We start from the raw sequence: 13930 nt of genomic DNA on the forward strand, positions 1-13930 counted from the left end.
CTTGGAATATGTTTGTGTTCTTAATGCTCTCCAGTGATTCTTTGATTCTACCATCATTTGTTTGCTCCCTTGAATGATATGCATGATAGGTGTATGCTAGGGTTTATGATGATATTAGAAGCATGATAGAGGTATTTTAGAGTTTGGGATGAAATGTCACGTTGTATGCTTAGATGTATGCTAGTGTGTGTGAGTATAGAATGCAATGTTGAATATGTCTTTAATAAGATTAAGACGTAAGAAAAAATGAGTAGAAGCCAATCCATGGGTTGGGTGGTTTTGGGTGCCTAACATCTTCCCAAAATCATACCTAAACTTCGAGCCTATACTTTGGTAGTAAGATCAGTCCTTCCACATAAGGGCGCTATGTAAATGGTTTCTAAACCTAATTTAGGTGAAAACTCCATCTTTTCTCCGCCTTGGTCCACTCAACCGAGGAAAACTACCCTATCCTCCCAAAGAGGGAGAAAACAGTTGACGCCCACAACGCTCATGCGCGTGCTCAGAAGCTCTTCTATTTTTTTTGGATAAAAGTTAATAATTTGCATCTATTATAATTTAGGATTACTAAATTTTCCAATCACAAAAATACTTTGAATTGTGATTAGTGTCATGCGTTTGTGATTGAAATATAGGGATGTGATGAGTATTATGTGTTTGTGAGTGAAATAAGTATTTTGTTTATAAGTGTTTTGCGTTTGTGAGTGTTCATATATAAAAAATTATTTCACTCATAAACGCAGAACACTTATCACACCTCTAAGTATTTTTGTTATTAGAAAATATAATAATCCTGAATTATAATAAATGGAATTTATTAACCTTTACCCCATAAAAAAGAAAAAAAAAAGAAAAGAAAAGGCTCACGTGAATGCTTAAAGGCTAGTATATGTGATTACTTTACAAATTGAAAATTATTAATCTTTAAAAGAAAAAAATAAATAAAAGCCTCACATGATGCTAGTTTTTTTTTTTTTTTTTTTTTTTTTTTTTAATAATTTATGGGAAAGCCTCTTATGTTGTCAAGTTTTGTTAGTCCTAAAATGTAGCCCATTAGTATACATCCATAACAAAAGTTTCAAATGCCTAAAAAAACAAAACAAATAAATAGTATAGGAAAAACTAACGATTGTTAAAAAAAAAAAATTAATGAGATTTTTATCAAGTTTTCTTTTTTAATCCTAAAGGTAGCCACTTAATCTTAAAATGTGACCATTAAGTACACATCCATTACAAAAGTTCCAAACACTGAAAATGATTTTCATAACATTTGTCAAGTATGCAACCAAACATTGTAAAATGAAAACATTTTACACTAAAAATATTTTCAATGTAAAATATTTTACTTCGAAACAAACGAAGCCTTAATTACAGGCACACAAATTTTTACTCACCGTATTTGAATCCAAATTTCAAATTTCAAATTCCAATAGACATAAGCAATAATGGATAAAATGCAACCAATCATGTTCATTGGGTGCCATTAACTACTACAACCAACAGAATATATTTTCTACAAGACGAATGAAGCACCTTTTCTCACGTACTCAAAAAACTTCAAATAGGAGCAGTTATTTAAAATTCCCAGCAAATTTCAACAACGCCATCTATGTGTTTTTTTCTTTTTTTCTTTCTCAATTCCTATACTTTAGGAATTCCTTATATGGTAGTAAAGGCTAGAAGATACAAGGTTACCACCAAATATCTCAAGTCAAATTTAGATTGTAATGAAACTTTTGCTTTCAAGGAAGAACAGATTAACAGTAATGAAGAAGTTGAGATACTTCTAAAGGATGGGTTGCCGTCACCATTGGCAAAGTTTCTTTGCTGATCTCCGATGCTCTTTGACATGATTCAGTTGGTACTTCATCTGCACTCTATTGGTATGCATTAAAGGATAGAAATAATAGGAACATAAATATGGAGGTTAATCTGACCTACTAGATGGGGACTCAAGCCGATGTAGAATTTGCTAGTTCTTGGCATTCAGATTCAGCTATTGATATGTGTTGCATTCCTTTGACCCGTTCAAAACAATACCATTCACCAATTCTTTGTTATCTTAGAGTTAGTGTGAATGAAGTAATGCTTAGAGATAACAATGAAAATGGGGCGAATGAAGCACCTCTTCTCACGTTCTCAGAAAACTTCAAATAGAAGCAGTTATCTAAAATTTCTAGCAAACTTCAACCATGCCATCTATGTGCTTTTTCTTTTTCTTTTTTATTTCTCAATTCCTATACTTTTGGTAAAGTATATGAATTCCTTATGTAATAGTGAAGGTTAGGAGATACAAGGTTGCCACCAAATATCTCAAGTCAAGCTCAGATTGTAATGAAATTTTTGCTCTTTGGCATGATTCAATTGGTACTTCATATGCACCTTATTGGTATGCATTAAAGGATGGAAATAATAGGAACATAAATATGGATTTTAGTCTGACCTAGTGGATGGAGACTCAAGCCAATGCAGAATTTGCTAGTTCTTGGCATTTGGATTTAGCTATTGATACATGTTGCATTCCTTTTACCCGTTCAAAACAATATGACTCACCAATTCTTTGTTATCTTAGAGTTAGTGTGAATGAAGTAGTGCTTAAAGGTAACAATAAGAATGAGGCAAATGAAGCACCTCTTCTCACGTACTCAGAAAACTTCAAATAGGAGCAGTTATCTAAAATTCTCAACAATCTTCAACAACGCCATGTGTTTTTTTTTTTTTTTTTTTCCTTTCTCAATTCCTATACTTTTGGTAAAGTATAGGAATTCTTTATGTGGTAGTGAAGATTAGGAGATACAAGGTTGCCACCAAATATCTCAAGTCAAGCTTAGATGGTAATGAAACTTTTGCTTTCAAGGAAGAACAGGTTAACAATGATGAAAAAGTTGAGATACTTCTAAAGGATAGGGCTGCCATCATCATTGGCAAAGTTTCTTTGCTGATCTTCTATGCTCTTTGACATGATTCAGTTGGTATTTCATATGCACCCTATTGGTATGCATTAAAGGATAGAAATAATAAGAACATAAATATGGAGGTTAATCTAACCTACTGGATGGGGACTTAAGCCGATGCAGAATTTGCTAATTCTTGGCATTCGGATTCAGCTGTTAATACGTGTTGCATTCCTTTTACCCGTTCAAAACAATACCATTTACCAATTCTTTGTTATCTTAGAGTTAGTGTGAATGAAGTAGTGCTTAGAGGTAGCATTGAGAATAGGGCGAAAATTTATGAGAATGCCACACTTGGAGATGTGGCCAAGAAAACTAAGGTGTTAAATAATGTGAATCCTAAGTGGGATGAGCTTATCCTATTTGTTGTGGTTGAGCCCTTTGATGGATCATTGGTTTTGACAGTGAAGGTACAACCTAATACTAATGGGGGAGAGAAGTGTAATTATTGGAAAGTGCACAGTTCCCATGGAAAATGTACAGAAGCAGGAGGATGATGCACCTGTTTTTAGTGATTGGTATAGCTTGTGGGGCCTCAAGGAATGGTTAGGAAGCTTCATATGGGAATTTTCTTGGATCGTGGATATCACATTTTTGATGAGTCTATCCATTACAGCAAATTTAGTGATACCTAGTATTGGAGTTTTACATTTGGAAATATTGAAACATTTATCTATTACAATAAATATATCGTTGCAATAACTTGACCAAAATTATTTTTGTCAACTATTTGCAATCTATTGCAATAAAATTTGTGAAATAATAGTCTATTGTTACGAAATATTCGAAGTAGTAAATTGTTTATTGCAATAGCAAATATAATATTGCATCAAAATTCTCATTACAATATTTAAAGTTTATTGCAACAAGATTTTTTGTAGCACAAACCTATTACCTCAATTTTTATTGCAACATTTTGCATAAACTATTGCAATGACTTTAATGTTATTGCAACAATTTTTTTCGTTTCAATAAACATTTTATTTTTCTGCAGTGACATGTGATAAACCTTTAATATTATATAATTATTAGAATCTTGGTACATTTTGACTGCAATTTTGATTACTAAAAAGTTATTTATTATTGCAAGTTTTATGGCTAACAAAAGTACCTTTCTTTTAAGGTAGTAGCAAAGTATTTGAATATATTTATTAAACAAAATAAAGTTTCCACTTTCTACATATACCCATTATTTTATAGCTAAAAATTATTGTTGCAATAACTTGACCAAAATTATTTTTGTCAATTATTTGCAATCTATTGTAATAAAATTTGTGAAATAATAGTCTATTGCTACAAAATATTCGAAATAGTAAATTGTTTATTGCAATAGCAAATATAATATTGCATCAAAATTGTTATTACAATATTTAAAGTTCATTGCAACAAGATTTTTTGTAGTACAAACCTATTACCTCAAATTTTATTGCAACACTTTGCATAAGCTATTGCAATGACTTTGATGTTATTGCAACAATTTTTTTCATAAACCTTTAATATTACATAATTATTAGAATCTTGGTACATTTTGACTGCAATTTTGATTACTAAAAAGTTATTTATTATTGTAAATTTTATTGCTAACAAAAGTACCTTTTTTTTAAGGTAGTAGCAAAGTATATGAATATATTTTTTAAACAAATAAAGTTTCCACTTTCTACATATACCCATTATTTTATAGCTAAAAATTTACCAAAAATGTTAAAATTTCAACTGTAAACACAGAACTGTGGTGGTTGAAAATTTCAGCTCACTAATTTCTGTACGATTTCTCTCTCTCTCGGTTTTGGCTCTCTCGCAAGTATAATCTCCATTTCCTAAGCTCGCTAGGGTTACTAATTCCATAACACTCTCATGAACCCCTAACACTCTCACAGGTATCATCTCTACTTCCAACATTCCCTCTAATCTCTCTCAATGGTTTCTCTCTCTGGGTGTTTGCACACTCTCAGAGGTATTATCTCCGTTTCCTAAGCTTTCTAGGGTTACTAATTTCATAACACTCTCATGAACCCCTAACACTCTCACAGGTATCGTCTCCATTTCCAACATTGCCTTTGATCTCTCTTAGTGGTTTCTCTCTCTAGGTGTTTGCTTCTCTTAGAGGTAATTCCCTCAACTCTTTGGATTTGATTCCTTCTTTCTTTTTTCAATTTTGAATCTAAATAGATGTTGGTGTACAATCCTGAATATGTTTAACTTCTTTTAAATATTAAACTAGTGTAAGTACATATTCGATACAAACCTTAAATATTAAATTTTGTTCTTGACCCCAACCCTCCTACAAAATTATGTATGACTTAATATCTGGTACAAACCTTCTCTTCTTCACTGTATCAAACATCTCTTGTGCTTTCTCCACATTTCTTGATTTGCTCAAAGTATCAATCAATCTATTATAATCCGATACTTCCAACTTCATTCCAAACTTCTCTATCTTTTCAAAGGCATCTGCAGCCTCTTTAACCTTCCTTGCTCTAGCATATTTCTGTGAAATCAATGCAAACGTCTCTTTACTCAACAACCCTTTATGCTTCGTATCACTAACTAAATTCCAAACGACCTTGAACTGTTTGATCTTACCCAAAGCCTCAATCAAAGCATTATACTTCAAACTTAGCACCGTCAAGAATAGACTTTATAGAAGAATTAGAGCCTTTTGTTAGTAATTTACAAACTTTTTCAACGTCTTCATGTGACTCTATTGCTTAAAATAACATCTGGGACCTTGTCATTTATTACATCAAACACTTGGCCTACACCATCATATAACAGTCTGTAAAAACCAAGACAATATTTTGGTAAAGACCCATGTTGAGTTTCAATGTGAGGTTTTGAATTTTGGAGGAAAGTTTGATCTTTGAGTGTGCTGAGAGAATCACTAGTGAGTGATCTAATGAGAACAGTTTTAATAGGTTGTGGAGTTGGCTTACAATTCTTTGCTTCCATTTGACGGAATAACTCAAGTGCTTCATCATATTTCCTTGCCTTACAATGTGCATTGATAATTATACCATATGTCATGACATCAAGTTCAAACCCTTCATCTCTCATCTCCCTATAAACCTCATTCACCTCAATAAATTTTGTTCTTAACCCCAACCCTCCAACAGAATTGTGTATTACTTATTAGATTCCGTTGTGAGAAGGTGTAAGGCACCCACACATGTTAGGATTATCCACCGGTCTCTACTAAGTCAGTAAAGGCTGTATAACGTTTAATTAATTATTCAATAAACACTAAATTGATCAAATTTATTTCATCAAATCAAGCGAGTAGTAAATGTTTTAGCATGGTAGCCTAAAACTAAATTGAGAAATAATAGAAATAATGCAACAATGAAATTAATTTTTTACTAGAAGTATCTCTAAATAGTTATTTGGAGTTAGATTTATTAGTTATTTAGAACCAATATTTGGGCTTTAATCACTGTCACAAAAATAGCATGTGATTCAAATTAGTTCGTGGGCCTAAAAAAGAAGTCAAGGAGCAACTATTTCAAACAAAACCTAACCTACATAACTAGCCTAAACAGAACCCAACCCATTATCAAGCCAATGGTGTAGAATGGTCTGTAGACTTCTGATACTCTCTCCCCACAACGCCAACAGTACCATTTGAAAGAGAGATGTTTTTTTGTTTGACGCAGCAGGGCAACAGTACACTGCAAATGTAACCGCAACAGTGCACGCTTCACAGTACAATGCTAACTTTTTTCATTATTTTTTTTATCTTCTGTTTTTTTGGGAAATAATAATAAGCTCTTCCTTTTTTTTTTGAGAATGAGGAAATAATTATAAGCTGGTTCACTATAATTTTTTTTTTGGGGTCAAGAAGTTAGATAAAGTAATTTTTTCCCTCACCTTTGTGTTTGTGTTTGTTTCTCCAAAAAAAAAAAAAGTTTCAATTTACTTATTTTATTTATCTTTTAGCTTTTGTACTTTTAAAGAAAAAAAAAAACTTTTAGTAAAAAGGCATATAACTTGTTTCCAAGAGAACAAAAGAGTCAAACGTTCTTTTGAGAGGACAAGAAATAAAATGAAGATTTCTGCATATTTTTTGAAATTGAGAGTTTGATAAAAGTAGAGGTGAAGAAAGATTGAATGATAAAATAAAAAATAAAATTATGAATAAAAGTAAAATTAAAAGCAAAGTTAATACAATAAATAATAGATAGATTTGAGGGTTTATGGGCATAGTTCAATAAATTTATTATTGGGATGAGGCACATGTAAAATGGTATGCATCATAATTGAGCAATAAAATAACCAAATAGGGTTTGTACACCATGGTTTTTATTTATGCCGCTGCTTGTGATTTCCAATTTGTTATTTGTAAAATGCAATGTTAGTTATTTTATAAAACAAGTTGTCAAATTTCATAACCAAATGAGATGTTTTGATTTCTCAAAAAAAAAAAAAATGAGATGTTTTGATAAGTTTAGGCATGGGTTTAAGGAGATGGGTTTTGGACATGGATGGGTCAAGAAGTTGGGCATGGGCTTGAGTCCAGGGTGCTACGTGGGTCTATGACTTGGTTGGGCTATTTGAGTTGAAGTTATTGGGTCTGTAGTTTTGTTTGAGCTGTTTAAGTAGATTTGGGTTGGGTATGGATTTGGTATGAAGGATATAAAATGAATTGTCCAATTCTTGTATTTCTAATTGGTTCTTGTTCAGGAGTCATGGGTACTTTACAAGTTCAAAACTTAAGCAGCTTGGTCAGGGAAAAAATAAATTACGCACCTCAAGAGTCAAGTCTAATATTCTTTTCCACAAGAATGTTAGGCCACACATTAAATCTGGTTTGGCAGCAATGATGGGGTTGAAAATTGCATATTCCAATATCCAATAGCTTGTTCTACCGTCTACCTTTGCAAGTCGGCAGTCCAAAGAGGAAAAAAAAAACGCTTATAATGGAACTAATTGAGAAAGTAATGAAGAAGAAAGAAAACCACAATTATTACTCAACAAAATCTTTTCTTTTCTTTTTTTGGTTAAATTCCAAATATTACTCAGTAAAATATTTAAAATAGTAGATGAAAGTTTTGGGCTATAAATTACCTTGTAGAAGTAGTAACTAAGCCCTTTTTCTCACAAAAAAAAAACTAAGCCCCGAAATTTAGGCTGTAGATAAAAATCTCTATCGTGTGCACTTTGTCTGACTCTCTCTTTCATATTTGTATGAGTTTTAGACTCTAAGTCTCTAATCTATGAGTCCTACGAACTAAAAAAAATCGAAGAAGCTCTCTGTCTCTATTTCTCTCACCAACAAAAAAAAAAAAAAAAAATTCCAAATTTGAAATTAATTACTAGAAATATTTTCTCCTTGCAAGTTGCAACCCTCACGGCAACTCATTGCACAAGTAAAGCAATTTTTTTTTTCTTTTACAAATTTTCTCTATGTTACTGTAAGTGGTATCAGCTTGTGGAGTGATTTTCATTTTTCTCTTCTTCATACTCAATTCCTACCTATGGAGTGTTAAGTATTTGTTGTTTAATATTGGTTATGTTGCCTTTTTATTTTAACAAAGTAATGAAATTTGAGACAATTTTTCTATACCACAAACTTTGTCATAACTTGCACATATGTTAACTTGTGATCCGATTACATTACTCAAACATGAATTCACCATTGGTATTTGGTAAAAAGTAATTCATTCACCATTTAACACGTATGCAAATAATGACAAGATATATGTACTTAGATTTTTCATTTCCTAATATGAAAATCTCCCTTTATCTCCCTTTGTAGCCTTGTAGAGTTCACTTACTGTACTAGGCTAGTAGTGTAGTGTTCTAGTTCTAGATTATTATTATTATTATTATTATTATTATTATTATTATTATTATTATTATTATTATTTTCTAAGTAAAAGAAGAGTCAAAAGAAGGAGCAAATGCTATGTTTGTTTTAGGTTTTGTTCTATTATTTTTAAAAGTATTAATTCTATTTGATTTCATTAGATAAATGTTATTTTATTTTAAAATAAAGTATGGATAAAATTAGAATGGGAGATATGGTCAAAAAAACCTGGAATTTTAGTATTTTACTAACATTCCCTTTAATATATAATAAAAATAAAAAAAATAAAACCTAACTCTACATATTACAAATTTAAAAAGAGATGTTATACAAAAAAAATTCAATAGTAATTATGCATCATAAAGAACTAAAATTTTTTTTTTCTAACTTAAAAATATTATTTTGAAAGTTAATAGCATCAATAGTTTAATCATATCAGGATTCAGGTTGTAATCTTTACTTTTTGCTTGAATAATATCTCACATTAGCCCAGTTAACTTGAGATATTAACTCCATCAATTTAGTTGTTATTTGGTACTTAGCTCGGTAATCGACATAGTGTAGCTGACGCAGTAACCATCGATACGAAGGAATCACCTTTCATACAAGAAAAAAGGCCTCTTTGTTGACGCAAGATGGAGCCATAAGCTCTTAGGAAGAAAGTTAAATCATGAAATCAAAGGCTTAATTAACTTAGCCTATGATCAAATCAATGCTCAAAATTAAAATTAAGTACAAAGAAGGTCCATTGCTAAAGGCAAGACAAAATTATTTCTACTGGATTAGCCAGAGCTCCTTCCAATTGAAAAAGAAGATATGACTTGCCAGAAAAATGACAATTCAAAAGATTTTTGCAGAGTCTTCTATAAATTCTACCCTTCGGGTAAAGTCTATTCAAGTCTCTAATAATCTTCATTGTCTCATCGTTTTGCTTCAATACCTTTATCTCTTAGGTACAAGGATGTCGAAGTCACTAACAGTCCATTCAGCAACTTGATCTGGGTCTTTAAATATTTCAGTTCCCAAATCAACAGACATCCATTGCCTCCTAGCTGGAGGAGTACCAGGATCCTGCAAATGAAGTTTTTATAACTATGGTTAGCATTTAATCCTCAAGAATCATAACCATATGGAGAATGTATGACATTCTAATATTATTCTGTTATTCACCTCTGTTTCCTCCAAAAGCAAATGGACCAATTAATATTTGATAACAATCTCTTCTATATATATATGATAACAATCTAGCTAGTACCACTCAGAACATTAGGAAAACTTTTGGAGCCAATTCATTAATGTGCATTTCTATCTACCTAAATGAATTTGCATAGGAGAAAAAAAAATACAAGTTATAGATATTTTTATTTTGTAATTGCTCTAAAGTAATTTCTTCATTCCCTTGTAAAAAAAAGGGGGTAAAATACTATTTTAGCTTTTAAATTTTACTAAAAGTTTGTTTCACATTCCTAAAATTTAAAATTTTATTTTTTTATCCCTAAACTATTGAAAATTTTGTCTTCATCCTAAACTAATAAAATGTTTTATTTATGTCATAAAACTTTAAATTTTTTTTTAATCCCTAAACTATTGAAAAAGTTCTTTTTTTAACCACTATTTTTATCTCTAAACTATTGAAAAAACTACAAAGTTCATGAATGAAAAAAGAATTTTTTTAAAAAAAAGAAAAGGGTGAACAAGGAGAAAATCAAACCTGGTAAAAGAAAAGTGATTGTGACAACCTCCCAACATCAAGTTCCCATGTCCTTGGATCCCCAATCCAACCCTCCCCTTGCTTAGTAGGGTACCCATACTCACCCCAAACTGGGTGTGGCAAAATCTGCAATATCTCTTGAGGTTGAGGATTGCTATATGGATCACACAAACTGTAAGGTGCCTCAAGATGCTCTGCATTTCCTGGTGAGCAATGCAAGTGATAAGCTGCATAAGGAAAGTTGGTAGTATCATTTCGATGAATGCATGTCCCATTAGGGAATGTGTGGTAAGGTGGGCATGCATTGAGGTTGTTTGCTTGGCACCATGCGCTTGCATTTGGATTTATGATCATTTCACTGTATCGAGTGACATCTGAAGTCACATCGCCATCACATGGCTTGCCATTGTTCTTCCAACAACTTCCAATGTCTAATAGGTAGAATTGGCTACTTGGACCACCACCTTTAATCACATTTAAGGTGAACCTCACCTTAAAATTAGGTGATTCTGGAATCTGCATAGTTAATATATTAAGTACAGTATTAAGATGTTATCCATTTGAAATAAATATATTTTATGAACTTAGATTAAATGTTATATATTTAAAAGTAAATCCAATTTCATGTTATTTAAATAACATGACATTTTATATATTATCAAATCCAAGAAATAAAATCTTAACTGTGTAATGGATTATCTCTATTTCAAATAAAATAGAAAGGGTTAGTGTATGCATAGGCCCAACAGGCTTAGGCTCCTACGTACTTTACTTGTCTTGCACACATATTCTGCATCTATAAAGGCCGTCTCTTGTACTTGATCAACAAAGAATATATAATACACATTCCGTCCCTCTCCTTTCTTTTACCTTATATTCAACAAAGAGGATCCTATTTCACATTAACCAAATACACATCCGCATTAATGTTTCGCTTACAAAGAAAGCCGACAGAGGGGCATGATATAGAGAGCTTTTGAAAAGACCTACACAAGACGTCTATTAGTCAAACTTATATTCCTACCAACTTTAGGTAAACCATATTAATTCTTGGGCATGCCATATTTTCAACTTTTCTGCTAATCACAAAACTTAGTAATTAACTAATCATCATTCAACGAATGACCTAAGAGCTCGATAGAACATAGTAACAGAACTGAAATAATTATTAACCTACCTAGCAATGAGTAATTGAAAGGGGACACTCCAATTGATTAGATTGTCTAGAAGTTAAAGAAAGAGTTACTTACAATTTTAGACATTCCTCTGGTAGGATAATGGTACCCACCAGATAATCCATGAGTGGCATCTGATCTCAAGTAAAGCATCAACCAAGGATACTTTGTTGAAGTCCTCAAGACATTATGGAAAACCCAACTACTTCCCTTTCCAAGTTCCTTCTCCCAAGTTACTGAATGGTAAGATATATTCCCCACCAAACCTTTACTCAAATCTGCATCCAAGTCCCATGACCCATAAAACCTTCCCTTAAGAGTATTCATATTAAGCCCTTGCAATGTGGTATAGTCATGATAAATGGTCGGTTGGTTCATGCACCCTTTTCCAAAGCAAGGGAACCCTTTATCAGGGCCGAAAGGGCCAACTTTATGGCCATTCTTGGGGCATTTGGCAGCAAAAGTGTCCATGTTGCCACTCTTTAGCATGATCATCCAAAACTGCCATGGATTTGGGGTGTCTTCAACCTCACATTTAGATCCCAAATAGAGTTCTTTCTCAGCAGCGTAAACGTCTACATTTGAAAGGGCATTTGGATCCACTCCAAGAAAAGGGTCTCCAACCCCTAGGTTGTTGTCTTTATCCGTGACTCTGTGGACCAATATGTAGGGTATCAAATTGCAGAGGGAGCAGTTTTGTTCTGCAGGGATAAACAAAAATTAACTAAAAATCTCAACTATATATAATTTATAAATAATTGCATCTTCTGGGTTTGGAAAAAAAAAGGTGAATTTGAACTGAATATGGTTAGTCTAAAATTATCTCGAACACAAAAATCAGAAAGCCCAAGTGCAAAACCAGTACCAGCAATAATCAACCAGTATTTTATTGATGCTATCATACCAAAATCTTAACACAACATAACTTTTTACACTAAGAAGAATAATAAAAAAGAGCCATTGGCCAAGACATAAAGAAATGAATATGAAACTATACATTACCAATGTAAGTGTACACTATTACAGAAATAAAAATAAGATAGGAAAGACACTTTTTTCTTCATAGACCAACAAAGAAAAAAGAAAAGAAAAGAAAAGAGAAAAAAAAAAAAACCATGAACTTTTACTGTGTTGGAAAGAAAGAAAAATAGATTAGACAATTGTGTTTCATCCAGAAGGAGATGAAGAGGGAAAAACAAAAACAGAACAAGGCCAAGCTTACCTTTTGCCGGTGGAGAAGCCGTGTATATGTCAAAACAATCAGCAGCCCTTGGACTGCCCATGTGAGGAGCTTCTTCACCAACTTCATTGCATTGGTTCCATGACTCTATCGCCAACCTTAGGCCATCCCTTTTCATTCCAGGATCACCCACAGCCGATACATACTCACTTTCAGAACCATTCACAAACAAAACACACGTAAAGAAAACCACAACCAGAGTGAAAGCAAAAGGAAAAGCACATGGGTTTTTCGTGTGCTTATTAGCCATTGATGATAAAAGCTTGATACATAATGCTTCCTTGCCTTAGTTTGCTATATAAGCATGAGTATTGGAATTATGAAAGATAAAGTTTTTTTTTTTTTAATATTTAATATTTTATGTTACTCTGTTTTTTTTTTAAAAGAAATTGCTTTGTACATAATTTTATACTTTCCCAATATTGCATGTAACGTATTTTATTATTATATTAAAAACAAAAAGTAATTTGTTATTATATGCCAACTTTTGTGATGATATTAAGGGGTAAGGGGTGCATTGCAGCACAGCATTATGTCATTTAAATATCCAAAAATATTCTTATCTAACCGTATAATTGTTTGGTGTACATTCTGTTTCAGGTTGAGTCGGTGGGTACTTTTATAAATTTCACTTCCGTTAAACTCACTTTCCTACCAGAAAAGAAAATGACAAAACTGAAGTTTCCTTGCAATGGTCTTGAAAGAAAAAGGTGCTTTAATTTTGTATAAACTTGTAGAGGATGAAAAGAAAGCGCAATAATTATTTAGACACATCACACAATGTTATGGTTATGCTGTGGAATGGAATTTGGCTGCTTAAGGAACTTCTTACTTAAGGTACCACAAGCACCCTCTTAATCACTAGATTACAAGGTTATATATAGGCAAATACCGACATTTAGAATTCAAGAAAAACCACGATTTGGTACATTAATACAACTGTGGCCAAAATCATATATACATGGATTTGGCTTACTTCTAATACTTTTTTTAACTGGACATCTCATTTTGTTTTAAATAACAATAGCAAGTGGTAGTGAGTTTTAA

At 32.2% G+C, this 13930-nt stretch overlaps 2 protein-coding genes across 2 annotated transcripts; both read right to left on the bottom strand.

Moving 5' to 3' along the window:
- Positions 1-5235: 5235 nt before the first annotated feature.
- LOC126728347 (pentatricopeptide repeat-containing protein At1g71060, mitochondrial-like) lies at positions 5236-6008 on the bottom strand. The gene is made up of 2 exons (XM_050434190.1): positions 5682-6008; positions 5236-5562 (listed from the first exon to the last, which is right to left on the bottom strand). The coding sequence occupies exons 1-2, from the start codon at positions 6006-6008 to the stop codon at positions 5236-5238; spliced, it is 654 nt and encodes a 217-aa protein (XP_050290147.1).
- A 3347-nt stretch (positions 6009-9355) lies between these two features.
- Positions 9356-13179, bottom strand: LOC126726309 (uncharacterized). The gene is made up of 4 exons (XM_050431542.1): positions 12866-13179; positions 11719-12344; positions 10469-10984; positions 9356-9828 (listed from the first exon to the last, which is right to left on the bottom strand). Exons 1-4 carry the CDS (start codon positions 13131-13133, stop codon positions 9700-9702), a joined length of 1539 nt encoding a protein of 512 aa, XP_050287499.1. The 5' UTR covers positions 13134-13179; the 3' UTR covers positions 9356-9699.
- Positions 13180-13930: the final 751 nt, after the last annotated feature.

This window comes from Quercus robur, chromosome 5, assembly GCF_932294415.1.
Source record: "Quercus robur chromosome 5, dhQueRobu3.1, whole genome shotgun sequence".
NCBI classification, from domain to species: domain Eukaryota; kingdom Viridiplantae; phylum Streptophyta; class Magnoliopsida; order Fagales; family Fagaceae; genus Quercus; species Quercus robur.

Coding starts and splice junctions, on each gene's coding strand:
- LOC126728347 (XM_050434190.1), bottom strand. CDS start 6,008: ATGAGAGATGAAGGGTTTGAACTTGATGTCATGACATATGGTATAATT. Junction 5,563..5,681: donor TTGATGTAATAAATGACAAG/GTCCCAGATGTT, acceptor CTAAGTTTGAAG/TATAATGCTTTGATTGAGGC.
- LOC126726309 (XM_050431542.1), bottom strand. CDS start 13,133: ATGGCTAATAAGCACACGAAAAACCCATGTGCTTTTCCTTTTGCTTTC. Junction 10,985..11,718: donor CCAGAGGAATGTCTAAAATT/GTAAGTAACTCT, acceptor TTAACTATGCAG/ATTCCAGAATCACCTAATTT. Junction 9,829..10,468: donor AATCACTTTTCTTTTACCAG/GTTTGATTTTCT, acceptor CTTCATTTGCAG/GATCCTGGTACTCCTCCAGC.